This window comes from Gigantopelta aegis, chromosome 4 (assembly GCF_016097555.1).
Source record: "Gigantopelta aegis isolate Gae_Host chromosome 4, Gae_host_genome, whole genome shotgun sequence".
Lineage (NCBI taxonomy): Eukaryota > Metazoa > Mollusca > Gastropoda > Neomphalida > Peltospiridae > Gigantopelta > Gigantopelta aegis.
In genome coordinates this window covers 9,958,682-9,972,283 of record NC_054702.1, presented here as the reverse complement: position 1 = coordinate 9,972,283, position 13,602 = coordinate 9,958,682, and the positions used below count along the sequence as shown (strand labels likewise).

The 13,602-nt window shown below is 38.8% G+C and overlaps 1 protein-coding gene across 1 annotated transcript in view; it reads right to left on the bottom strand.

Moving 5' to 3' along the window:
* LOC121372641 (taurocyamine kinase-like) overlaps positions 1–13,602 on the bottom strand; it is a 79,278-nt gene that overhangs the window by 21,617 nt on the left and 44,059 nt on the right. The window contains exons 2-3 of the mRNA XM_041499081.1: positions 6,643–6,911; positions 535–683 (exon numbers count right to left, since the gene is read on the bottom strand). Of these exons, the coding sequence (XP_041355015.1) occupies positions 535–683; positions 6,643–6,911 (418 nt within the window). The remainder of the gene's footprint in view (positions 1–534; positions 684–6,642; positions 6,912–13,602) is intronic.

Genomic DNA, 13,602 nt, shown 5'->3' with positions numbered 1-13,602 from the left:
CCTGCACCGCCCAGAGGACTGCCACTCTCGAAGAGATCCTTTACAATACATTATCCCTGCACCGCCCAGAGGACTGCCACTCCCCGACTAAATCGAAACGTACGCAGGACAAAGGCTGCTTGGAATAATAAAAACCTGTTAACATTTGTAGCTCATTTCTTTTTGTTTTGTGTAACAATGTAAAACGATGTCTTGAATTTAATGCGCGAACAATTATTTAACACTTGTGGCGAGCAAAATATCGTTCTTGCAATTTTCAGAGTTCTGTCTAGGCGACCCTACCTGTCATGGTCGTTGAAGAAGTGATCTTCTGCACACAAAAAAAAAAGAGCTACGAAAAATTAGACTTGCGTGTTTGATGGTCGAACAAAATATCTTTCTCGCAATTTTACGAATTCTGTCTAGACGAACGTACCTGTCATGGTCGTTGCAGAGAAAGTGATAGTCTGCGAACGAAAAATGGGTCACGCAAAATTAGATTTGCATGTGCGATGCGCGAACAAAACTATTGTTGTGGCAATGTAGGTCCCGTACCTGTCATGGTCGTTGAAGAGGAAGTGGTCGTCAGTGAGCTGTTTCTGCGTGTCGGCGTCCATGCCGGCCAGCGGGTGGTACTTGCCCTTGAGGTCGTCAGGCAGCGCGTCCAACGCCTCGCACGTCTTTTTCTCCATCTCCTCGCGTTGCTACAACACAAACCACGGGTGTACAACATTAAATACACTGTCATCATAATACGTAACATGAGTGTCTTATCTCAGTGAATACACTGTTCCGTCTCATCTCAGTGAATACACTGTTCCGTCTTATCTCAGTGAATACACTGTTCCGTCTTATTTCAGTGAATACACTGTTCTGTCTTAATACATGTCTATCGTATCTTAGTGAATACACTGTTTTATCTTAATACATACATATTTCATCTTAGTGAATACACTGTTTTGTCTCATCTCAGTGAATACACTGTTCTGTTTTAATACATGGCTATCTTAGCTTAGTGAATACACTGTTTTATCTTAATACATGCATATCTCATTTTAGTGAATACACTGTTTTGTCTCATCTCAGTGAATACACTGTTCTATTTTAATACATGGCTATCGTATCTTAGTGAATACACTGTTCTATCTTAATAAATGTCTATCTATCTCAATGAATACACTGTTCTGCCTTAACACGTCTCTCTTAGTTCAGTGAATACACTGTTCTGTTTCAATACATGTTTATCTTATCTCAGTGAATACACTGTTCTGTTTCAATACATGTCTATCTTATCTCAGTATATACAATGTTCTGTCTTAATACAGGTGTATCTTATATTAGTGAATACACTGTTTTCTCTCTTAGTACAATCAACAAACTGTTCTGTCTAAATACATGTCTACCTTATATTAGTGAATACACTGTTGTCTCTCTTAGTACAATCAACAAACTGTTCTGTCTTAATACATGCCTATCTTATCTCAGTGAATACATTGTTCTATTTTAATAAATACACATTTCATCTTTTATCTTAATGCATATAATCATTTCTGTTTTACTAACTACACATTTCCATCTTTTATCTTAATATATGTATATAAATATTTCAATCTTTTCGATAAATACACATTTCCATCTTCTCAATGAATACACACATCTTATTATCAATAAATACACATTAATACATATACACATTTTCATCTCAATAAATACAAATTTTTATTTTTATATTTAAACGTCTCCACCTTATTATCATAAAACATCTAAACATTACCATTTTCTCAATAAATATTGTTATCTTAAATAAACTAGTTAACTTGTCTCTATAAATAAACGTTTTCATTTTGTTTTTAGCATGTATACAATTTTATCTTGTTATCTAAATCAATAAACATTTCCATTTTAACATCTGAATAAATTAAAAATCTCAAAGCATTATCTCAATAAGGAAACGTTTTCATTTTTATTATCTAAATATAATATTTCCATCTTAATATTTAAGTCATAAACATTTCCATATTATTCAATATGTAAACGTTTCCATCTTATTATTTCAGTAAATAAATATTTCCATCTTATTATCTCAATGAATATATTTATCTTATTACCTTAACAAACAAACAATCCACGGGTTATCTCAGACATTTTCGAAGCATTATCTCAATAAATAAACATTTCCATGTCTTTGTTATCTAATTAAATAACATATCCATTGCCTGCTACACAAACTACAATATGATCTCAATTTGTTTTAGTTTACATCCCCCTACACATCTCAATAAATAAACATTTCCATCTATTTTATATAATTAAACAATATATCCATTGCCTTACGCTGCAGCTAAACAAACTACATTATTATAGCAATTTGTGTTACATCCCCTCTACCCCCACCCCAAATTATCTTAATAAACAAACATTTCCATATCTTCTTCTTGTGCTGTCATGTAAAATATATTACCCTCTCATTGATACGGCGTGTAATTCTCCAGACAGGTTTTTATACAAATCAAAAACAGATGGTGCGTATGTGCTATTAGGTTACAAAAAGCAGACATTAGTTCTGACGATGATTTACGGGCTACGACAATTTCCCTGTAAACCCGTTGAGATTTAGCTATTGCCAGAGCAGAATTCAGAAAATGTTCGACAAGGATAGTTTCATTTGCGCGTCGTTTGCGCTAATTTAGTTTTGCGGAACCCGTGTTGTTGTTTTGGGTTGGGTTTTTTGTTGGTGCATTAAATTTAGAACATCTCTGACATGATCATGACTGCTTACAAAAAATCACAAAATGGGTTACCTAAATTTGATTTTGCATTAACCAATAAACTGTTTACGCAAATTTTCAATTCTTAAGCCTTACAGGATTAAACACAAATTTACAGTAATCATTTTAACTTTTGTGTGTCATATGAACTATGTAATGATGACAACTAATCTGAATGACAAAACCGTATTCCGTGATAAAATAAAACGTTTCCCCGCACAAGGCAGAGTCAAAAGGATGTTTTCGGCAAAGTTGTGACTGCTTCCATGATTTACTATCAGATGCTCGTCCTTAGGAGGACCGCCACTCCCTAGAGGATCCGTAACAGGTTGTTTCATCTCTCGTGCACCGCCTGTATGAGGACTGCCACTCCCAAGACTAGCTTACAAAACCCAAATTAGCACATGATGGAGCTCAATGGAATATATATATATATATATATATATATATATATATATATATATATACATGTTTTGTATATATATATAGAGAGATATAGCTGTGATGGCATGCACCAATGAATCACTGTAAAAAAAAAAAAAAACGCGTTGATATCAGGTGTTCGCGCAAGGTCAGCATATCCTGCCCCACCAGTTGCATCCGTCATGAGCAATGAAAACAACTAAACTATTATTTTATTAGAAATCGCATAAGACTGAATGCAAATAGACAATCTGCAACAGAATGCTTAATAATCAAAGGACGGCAAAGAAAAAAGTTTGTTAATGTTTTGTTTTTTTAATGACACCGCTAGAGCATATAGATATATTAATCATCGGCTATTGGATGTCAAGCATTTGGTAATTTTGGCATATAGTCTTTGAGAGGAAACCCGCTATATTTTTTCATTAGTAGCAAGGGACCTTTTATATGCACCATCCCATACCACATAGCACACAGCGCAGCCTTTGATACATCTATCGTGGGGCACTGACGGGGATCGATCCCAGACTGACAGCGCATCAAGCGAGCGCTTCACCAGTGGGCTACGCCCTGACCCGCAGGCCCGTAGGAAGCTTAAAAGATTGTCAAGGCCTATCTTGACGTCACCATGCGTGTAGCATGTCAAATAATGCTCCTTCTTCATCCATTATTGTTTTTCAATAGATTCTTTTTGCTGCATTATGGGGCAGTTTGAAACACAGTTTGGTGAAATTTTAAGCCGGATTAACTACCTCATGCAGTACCGGTCCTCTCTGAGGGGACTATAGGTTTCGTTTTCGTTCTTTTTTTTTGTCTGTCAGTCTGTCTGTCCGAGCGTCTTACATATAGTTTTCCGGATATAGCTTTATCATGTACTATCACAGATCAAGTTTGATTTTCATGGCGATTTACTAATTTTTGTTTACAGAGTTATGGCCCTTGAACTTAGGAGATACGAAAAACATTTCTGCCCGGGACACATTTTCCGTACGCAGTACTCTCAGAATGCAGGGCAAATATGCCTGACTGGCCTTAACGCTTCATACGGCCTTGAATTGACACGACTTGGCATTTCATATAGCAATAACAACACACATGAAATATGTAACAATACTCGTGAAAATCAAGTTATCAGTACATAACACATTTATTTACTCTAGAAAGAGTGATCGTTACTACACAGAGCGTGTCGTGTGAACAGATAAACACGTCACGGCGCGAAACGTTGACAAATGATGCCCGATAGTTTATGTATTCTTTGTCCTGAAACAACATTTTATCGTTATTTCTGTTCTTATTGTTTTCACCCATTTTTGTTTTCATTCTCACAAACTATGTAATATTTTTAATTTATAATAACGATAACAGCTTTCATTAAAAAACAACGAACAACTGTTAATGTGATTAATGTGGAATATGGTTTCATTTGTCAACACATAGAAAAGCGTTGCACGGTTTCATGTAAGAAAGAAAGAAAGAAATGTTTTATTTAACGACGCACTCAACACATTTTATTTACGGTTATATGGCGTCAGACATATGGTTAAGGATCACACAGATTTTGAGAGGAAACCCGCTGTCGCCACTACATGGGCTACTCTTCCGATTAGCAGCAAAGGATCTTTTATTTGCGCTTCCCACAGGCAGGATAGCATAAACCATGGCCTTTGTTAAACCAGTTATGGATCACTGGTCGGTGCAAGTGGTTTACACCTACCCACTGAGCCTTGCGGAGCACTCACTCAGGGTTTGGAGTCGGTATCTGGATTAAAAATCCCATGCCTCCACTGGAATCCGAACCCAGTACCTACCAGCCTGTAGACCGATGGCCTGCCACGACGCCACCGAGGCCGGTCTAACATGTAAGAAGGCTGTTTTATCTGGGGTTTTTATTTTGTTGTTAATCTTGATAATTCCAACAATACTTCATCATTTAATAGTAATTACAAGTCGCAATTGCTGGTGCCTGACAAATACATTTTAAGGCATTACTTTTCGTATTCAGAAAAAAAGAGAGTTGCCTTTCTTATATTTCTGGGAATACCTTGTTATTAAATGAGTTTTGCGTATAGCACTGATAAAAGATTACTCAACATTTTTTAGAAATCATCTGTGACCAAAATATGTTAATATACAGAGAATGATACTTGAGTGTCGTTAGATACGATTTATCTTACGAGTTGTTTTAAAATGTATCTAACGAACGAAAGCGATTTTTATACGCTCAATGGTATCCACCGATAAATGGTATCCAAGACACGAATGCATTATTCTATTTCTTACATATCCTTAAAAACCAGGTTTTAAGCAAATGTTAACATCTTTTTCGACTAAACGTTATTTACAGCCCTTGGACTTACGCCTCGGACAGATGATACCGATGAATACTAAAATTATTCATCCATAAGTTGCTTTAAAAAACATTTAAATGCAAGTAAATTGAAAATTCCATCATATTTCTACACGTATGAGAGGCGATCTGAAATATTATTAAGTATTAGCGACCTTAACGGACATATATTTACACGTTTTATCTAAGTTAATCCAGTCTGTGCCTGTGGCCATCCTCTTGAGAATTCTGAACATTTCTTACTCCAGTGTCCAATCTATGACAGACAACGTAGACAGTTTTTAGCTTTGACGATTAACAAAATGCTGAGATGTTCAAAATGATTTAACAGTTTATAGATGCAAGCAAACGCTTTGACAATTTCTGACAACTCACTCACGCACTCACACACTCACACACTCACTCAATCACACTCACTCACTCACTCACTCACTCTCACTCACACACTCACACTCTCTCTCACTCACTCACTCACTCACTCACTCACTCACTCTCTCTCTCTCTCACACACACACAAACATCCCCAACTACCATGTTCATTACTTGTTTATCTGTCTACTTGTTGTTTTAAATCAGTTGTATTATTTTGTCTGCCAAGTAAAGGTTGTAATTGTCAAATATAGTGGGAGATCTTAATATAGGCATCGCCTGTTGGTCAATCCCCAACGTTAACACAAACGTCAGTATATATATTTTTAAATTGTCAGGTTAACTATACGTCACAGTGTTACTGATATCGATCGTGCCGTTTTTCCATTGGATGTATGGCATAGGTGACCTGGTCTTGAAATTGTTATCTCACGTATATGTGTAAACAAGTATGTGTTATCAAAAATAACGAATGATGTTTTCACCAACGGGAATGTAAGAAATAAACAGAACCACCTGCCAGTTGTTTTGCCATGCTGTTTATTGCACACGTTTATAGTGTGATGCCGAACTTGATGACACAAACAAGCAGTAATTCATTCAAGAATATTAACAGATGTAATATATGAATGCTATCAATAAACCGTGGATATGCGGAAATAAAACTTCATCCTGTCTCTTGAACAGAACTCTCCGGCAAAGTTATCTCATGGGGAAATAAAAACAAAATTCACACCCAAACCCACAACGTACCTCTTTAGTGAGAATTGGCGGGAACGCCATGCCGTCATGTGATCGACCAACGCGCACCCTGGTGGAGATGATGTATTTTCCATCGGGGTCAAGGTCTTCCAACTTAAGCTTGTCCGGATCTCCGAAGTCACAGTGTGGGTGTTTGATAGGTTTGTTTTCGGGGATCTTATGATAGTCTTTTATAACCGGGTCAAGGATATCCGCAAACGTTTTGTATGCTTCCGGGTCACAGGCGTAAATGCCAACACCGCTGTCAAGATTTTCAACCCCTGGAACAGAAGAAAGAGTCTTACATTATCAAAAATTAGCATACAATATTCTCAAAACATTTGAAACAAAGCTGTAATGTGGAATATGTATGAAATGATGTGGAATTGTTAAGCACTTAAAGGAACTGTCCTGAGTTTGCATCTTAAATGCATTGCCTGCTTTAGAATACCAGTGTCTATATAGCTAATGTGTTGGCGGTCGTGTGCTGACGTTTGTAGCAATCATTTTCCATTTTATATCGTACTATTTTTTTCTACAAACACTAGAACGACAAAAAGCACCTTGTTTAAACAAACATGATATTTTAAACAGGGAAAATATCGTTGATATGTAATGTAGGCTCCGTATGTCGTAAACATATCATATCATAATGACAGCAAACATCAATCATTATTATCATCAGTTAACATACACTAATCTTTCACCAATTTGTAAAACGTTTGTTTTGTTTAACTAGAGCACATTGATTAATTTAATCATCAGCTATTGGATGTCAAACATTTGACAATTATGACTCGTAGGCATCGGAGGAAACACGGAAATGTTTTCTGTTAGCAGCAAGGGATATTTTATATACACTTTCCCACATACAGGGAAGCACATAACACGCTCTTTGACCAGTTTGGTGCACTAGTTGGAACGCAAAAAACCTAATCAGTTTATTGGATCCACCGAGGTGGTTTGATCCTACAACGCAAGCACCTCAGGCGAGCGCTCAACCGACTGAGCGAAGTCCCGCTCTCCGTAAATTCTTATTATTATCAATTAACAACATATACTGTTCTTCCATAAATTCTTATTATCATCAATTAACAACATATACTGTTCTTCCATAAATTCTTATTATCATCAGTTAACATATACTGTTGTTCCATAAATTCTTATTATAATCAGGTGACATATAGTGTTGTTCCATAAATTCTTATTATCATCAGTTAACATAAACTGTTCTTCCATAAATTCTTATTATCATCAGTTAACATATACTGCTCTTCCATAAATGCTTATTATCATCAGTTAACATGCTTTTCTTCCATAAATACTTCTGACTCAGATTTTATCGGGGAGGGAATACACGCTATGCTATTACGGAGAATGCGGATGTTTGATGTGCGATTAAAAAATAAACAAAGCACGTGTCGTGTGAAATGTTACAGAGATCAGGATATGTTTTTCGCATCCCTCCAGCACATCGTTCATAACGTCCCGGATCGGTTTGCGTTTCATCTTCAAGTGAAATGGTATTTTTATGAAAACCAAACAAGTGAAAATTGTTTTTGCGAATGCCAGCCGGCAGTAGAAATGGTAATGCTGCCCCATGCACAGATGGCGCCAGGAATGTTCAGTATCCATGGCTCCGGAATTATTTATTTATACATTCCTGACCGTGAATTCAATCGTGTATTCAATTCAAATGAGGGGCTTGCTCTAACTTTAAATTACACTTGTTTTGGCACACGACCACGCGTCGTACACAGCTGTATAATATGATATAAATTGGGGGTTGTTATATTCAAAGTTGCAGCTGCATTGACTGTAGAATGCGGAAAGTGTCATATGGCTGAGATTTATCAATGGTGCAAGATAAAATCTATATATGTGTATAGTTTGTGCGTGCGTGCATGCGTCAGCGAGTGGCGTGTGTTCGTGTGTGTATCATGTATATATATGTGTGTATAAGAGCGAGAGAGAGAGAGAGAGAGAGAGAGAGAGAGAGAGAGAGAGAGAGAGAGAGAGAGAGAGAGAGAGAGAGAGAGAGAGAGAGAGAGACAGACAGACAGAGAGAGAGACAGACAGACAGACAGAGCGTACGCAGTGAGGGGGTATGTGTGCTTATTTATGTGTATAGTTTTTTGTGTGCTTTTTGTTTATTTGTTATATATGTCTATGTGAGACAGAGACAGAGACAGACAGACAGACAGACAGACAGACAGACAGACAGACAGACAGACAGAGAGAGAGAGAGAGAGACACACAGACAGACAGACAGACAGACAGACAAACAGAGCTGCGCGGGAGGGGGGGGGGGGGGGGTATGTGTGTTTATTTATGTGTGTGCTTTTTGTTTCTTTGCTTTTCCAGTATCCTAATGGTGTTTGTGTACAAGCCCCTGTGAACTAATTATTTAAATATAAAAGACCTAGCTTTTTATAAAACATCATTATCGTTTGAATGTCACTTTTATTACTCCCTCGTGATATGAACACTGGCTCGTTATGACAGCAGTATTCACCCTTTATGATCAGCGTATTATTTATGACAACAATAACATTCCATTGTAGCATCACTGGCAGTCCTCTATGTCAGCAATAGTAAAAATTAAAGTTTGTTTATCGACACCACTAGAGCACATTGACATCAACGGCAACTGGATGTCAAACATTTGGTCATTTTGACATATAGTCTTGGAGAGGAAACCCGGTACATTTTTCCATTAGTAGCAAGGGATCTTTTGTATGCACTATTCCACAGACAGGATAGTACATACCACGGCCTTTGATATACCAGTCGTGGTGCACAGCTGTAACGAAAAATACAGCAATAGTAGGTCTAGAAGAAAGCAATAATAGTCCTTCAGGCAATAACAGGTTCAATTTATAGGAACAAAAATAAGCTTTTTACCAATTAGATAGCTACGATAGCTTTTGTGTAGCAATAGTAGTTCTTCGTGGTAGCAATAACCGTTTATGTAGCAATAGTAGTTCTTCGTGGTAGCAATAACCGTTTATGTAGCAATAGTAGTTCTTCGTGGTAGCAATAACCGTTTATGTAGCAATAGTAGTTCTTCGTGGTAGCAATAACCGTTTATGTAGCAATAGTAGTTCTTCGTGGTAGCAATAACCGTTTATGTAGCAATAGTAGTTCTTCGTGGTAGCAAAAACCGTTTATGAATGGTAAGAACGGTGGTCTGCTGCAGTAACAATGTTAGTTTTGTGATTACTAGGAAATCAAGTGTCTATGTTAACCAACATACGGGAAAGAAAATTGGTTGTCTGGGACACAATATATATTCCGTGTGGGTACTTTAAATAATGATTTAACAATCATTGATTTATGAATTATTTATTAATCATTGACTATATCAAACATTTGATAATTCTGAAACATAGTCTTAATCGAAACCCCACTGGCAGTTTCCCCCATTAGCAGCAAGGGATTGATTGTGTGCACTTTCCCACAGACAGGACAGCACATACCACAGCACTGCATTTCATATACCTGTCGTTTAGCTCCGGTTGGGCTTCAAATACCAGAGTAATGGCACTAGGCCTAAATGTTGAAACAAGAAAGCGCGTATGTCGCAACAGCTACTGAACCGAATACAGGTATGGGATCCTTTATAGACATATTTCAAAAACGGGACAACACATACCACAGCACTGCATTTCATATACCTGTCGTTTAGCTCCGGTTGGGCTTCAAATACCAGAGTAATGGCACTAGGCCTAAATGTTGAAACAAGAAAGCGCGTATGTCGCAACAGCTACTGAACCGAATACAGGTATGGGATCCTTTATAGACATATTTCAAAAACGGGACAGCACATACCACAGCACTGCATTTCATATACCTGTCGTTTAGCTCCGGTTGGGCTTCAAATACCAGAGTAATGGCACTAGGCCTAAATGTTGAAACAAGAAAGCGCGTATGTCGCAACAGCTACTGAACCGAATACAGGTATGGGATCCTTTATAGACATATTTCAAAAACGGGACAACACATACCACAGCATATCTAGTCGCACTAGTTAGGAAGCAACAAAAAATGGCTCTACAGGTAAAAATAGATCACATACCTGAGACAAACATTCTAGCAGATTGTTTGACTTGGACTTCAATATTAAGACGACCTCAATATACAAAGCACGCCTTTCAACAGTAATTGGAACTAATTACATTTATAATAATACCGTCAACATGCAATGCAGATATTCTCTCTAGTTACAAAACAAATTAAGTTACATAAAAAACATATATCCATTAGAATTTGTTACGACAACCTGTAATAAGTGAGAAATTGCTATTTCTACAGAAACACGCTAAAAAACCCCACACTTTTTTCACAATCAATAAATGATTTCATTTTTCCTCTTTCACACCATTATGAATGACATCTCATCATGAAAACTAAGCACAAAACAAGAAAAAACCACACCAGTAGCACGACAGGCAAACGCATGATTGAATGCAACACGACTAATAGACCTAATCTGGTTTTATTAATGAGAAATGTAAATGTCAGGCGCAGTCCTCAGTCCAACGCGGTATCGTGCATACCACTGTTGGCGGCATCCATTACATTACAAACACGAAACGAAAGAAGTACGAAAACAATATTTTTAAATCATGAATAACGACGATTAGTATTTGGTATCTAACATACTGCTGTCATAACAGCTGGTCTAAATAGTAAAGAAACCGCTGCCGCCACAGGGCCGTAGCTAGTATTGTGTGTGTGTGTGTGTGGGGGGGGGGGGGGGGGGGGGGAGGACAACTGAGTAGTTAATAGTCTAAAACGCCTTAAACGTTTAAGAAGACAATTTTCTTTAAGTTTCTATAATTTTTATCCGGATTTTGCTCGAGATAGGGGGGGGGGAAGGGGGGGGGGGGGGGAGGGCAAGGGGACAGTTAGCTACGGCCCTGCGCCAAACAGACTATTGGTATAGAATAACAATACTAAGGGCATATTTTACATGTGAACTTCCCAACGGCGGCATTACAAATATTAAGGCCATTGATCTTAAGTCGTACGAGTTTGGTACACGGACAAAACATGAATGGTTCCACTGAGGGGCAGATATCTGTGTCCCCTGGCGAGGGTTTTATCATTGGGCTGACACAGGGATACGAACACAGAACTTATCTAGGTTTCGATATCTTAACCACATTGTGAACGCGAAACCATTAGCAGAAAGAAAGAAATGTTTTATTTAACGACGCACTCAACACATTTTATTTACGGTTATATGGCGTCAGACCGAAACCATTAGCAATTTAAAAATCGTATCTTTGCAAAAGCAAAAGGTAAAAAAAGACATTTTGACAATATCATGACTGTTGTCATGAGTCACCTTGAGGAGTGTTTGTCATTATAAACACTGCCACTTCCCAGGCCGGGTGACTTTTTCTAGTTCGTCTGAAAGAGGACTGCCACTCATAACATTAGTTAAACAAATCTCAGGAACCAGCGTGAGAACAAAAATATATAAAGATTTTTTTTAAATCTGATTTGCGGAAGATGGGCATATCCTACCCCACCGGAAGCACCAGCATAACGCCGAGTCCGGTTAAAGACGAGTATATCCTGTCCCACCGGCGACACCAGCATAACGCCGAGTTCGGTCTAAGACGAGTATATCCTGTCCCACCGGCGGCACCACCATAACGCCGAGTCCGGTTAAAGACGAGTATATCCTGTCCCACCGGCGACACCACCATAACGCCGAGTTCGGTCTAAGACAAGTATATCCTGTCCCACCGGCGACACCAGCATAACGCCGAGTTCAGTCTAAGACGAGTATATCCTGTCCCACCGGCGGCACCACCATAACGCCGAGTCCGGTTAAAGACGAGTATATCCTGTCCCACCGGCGACACCACCATAACGCCGAGTTCGGTCTAAGACAAGTATATCCTGTCCCACCGGCGACACCAGCATAACGCCAAGTTCGGTCTAAGACGAGTATATCCTGTCCCACCGGCGACATCACCATAACGCCGAGTTCGGTCTAAGACAAGTATATCCTGCCCCACCGGCGGCACCACCATGACGCCGAGTTCGGTTTAAGACAAGTATATCCTGCCCCACCGGCGGCACCACCATAACGCCGAGTTCGGTCTAAGACGAGTATATCCTGTCCCACCGGCGACACCACCATGACGCCGAGTTCGGTCTAAGACGAGTATATCCTGTCCCACCGGCGACACCACCATAACGCCGAGTTCGGTTTAAGACGAGTATATCCTGCCCCACCGGCGAAACCACCATAACGCCGAGTCCGGTTTAAAACAAGAACTGACACACGTCAGACGGTAATAAGACAGAATTACCAATGTGAGCTATCCAGTCAATCACAAAGAGAAAAAACAGACTGGCACCCTTCCACCAACACCGCTGGGTTACCTCACGACCGTATCTTTCCACGAGATTTAACATCTACATTAGAGGCTGGACAACGGCTACGCTGTAACAACCTGTCTAATAGGTGCATAAATCTCTACAAATATTGTATGGTAAATTAGCTGGAATTTATAGCGTATTGCTTTAGTCCTCGTAACAGCGAGCACGTTGTCACTTTGTCGTTATATCGGATTTGCCATTGTGGAGAATTTATCATAAGTTGTCTCCCTTGGCATAATGACGTATGGGAAAATACTACCTAATACTGTCGGCTTACGACAGATCGAGGATATGAAGTCATTGCGTGTCTGCTGCTAACTTCGGTCGTCAACAGTGCCCCACTTAACCTGTTACGGCATCTTTGATTAATCAATGTCGTCGTATGGAGGTATTTTCAGAATAACTGATTTTTATCGGCCTCGGTGGTGCACTAGTTAAGCCATCGGACATAAGGCTGCTGCTAGGTTATGGGTTCGCCTCCTGGTACCAACTCCAATCCAGAGTTTAACGACTCAGTGGGTAGATGTAAGACCACTGCATCAGCTTCTCTATCACTAACAACTAACCACT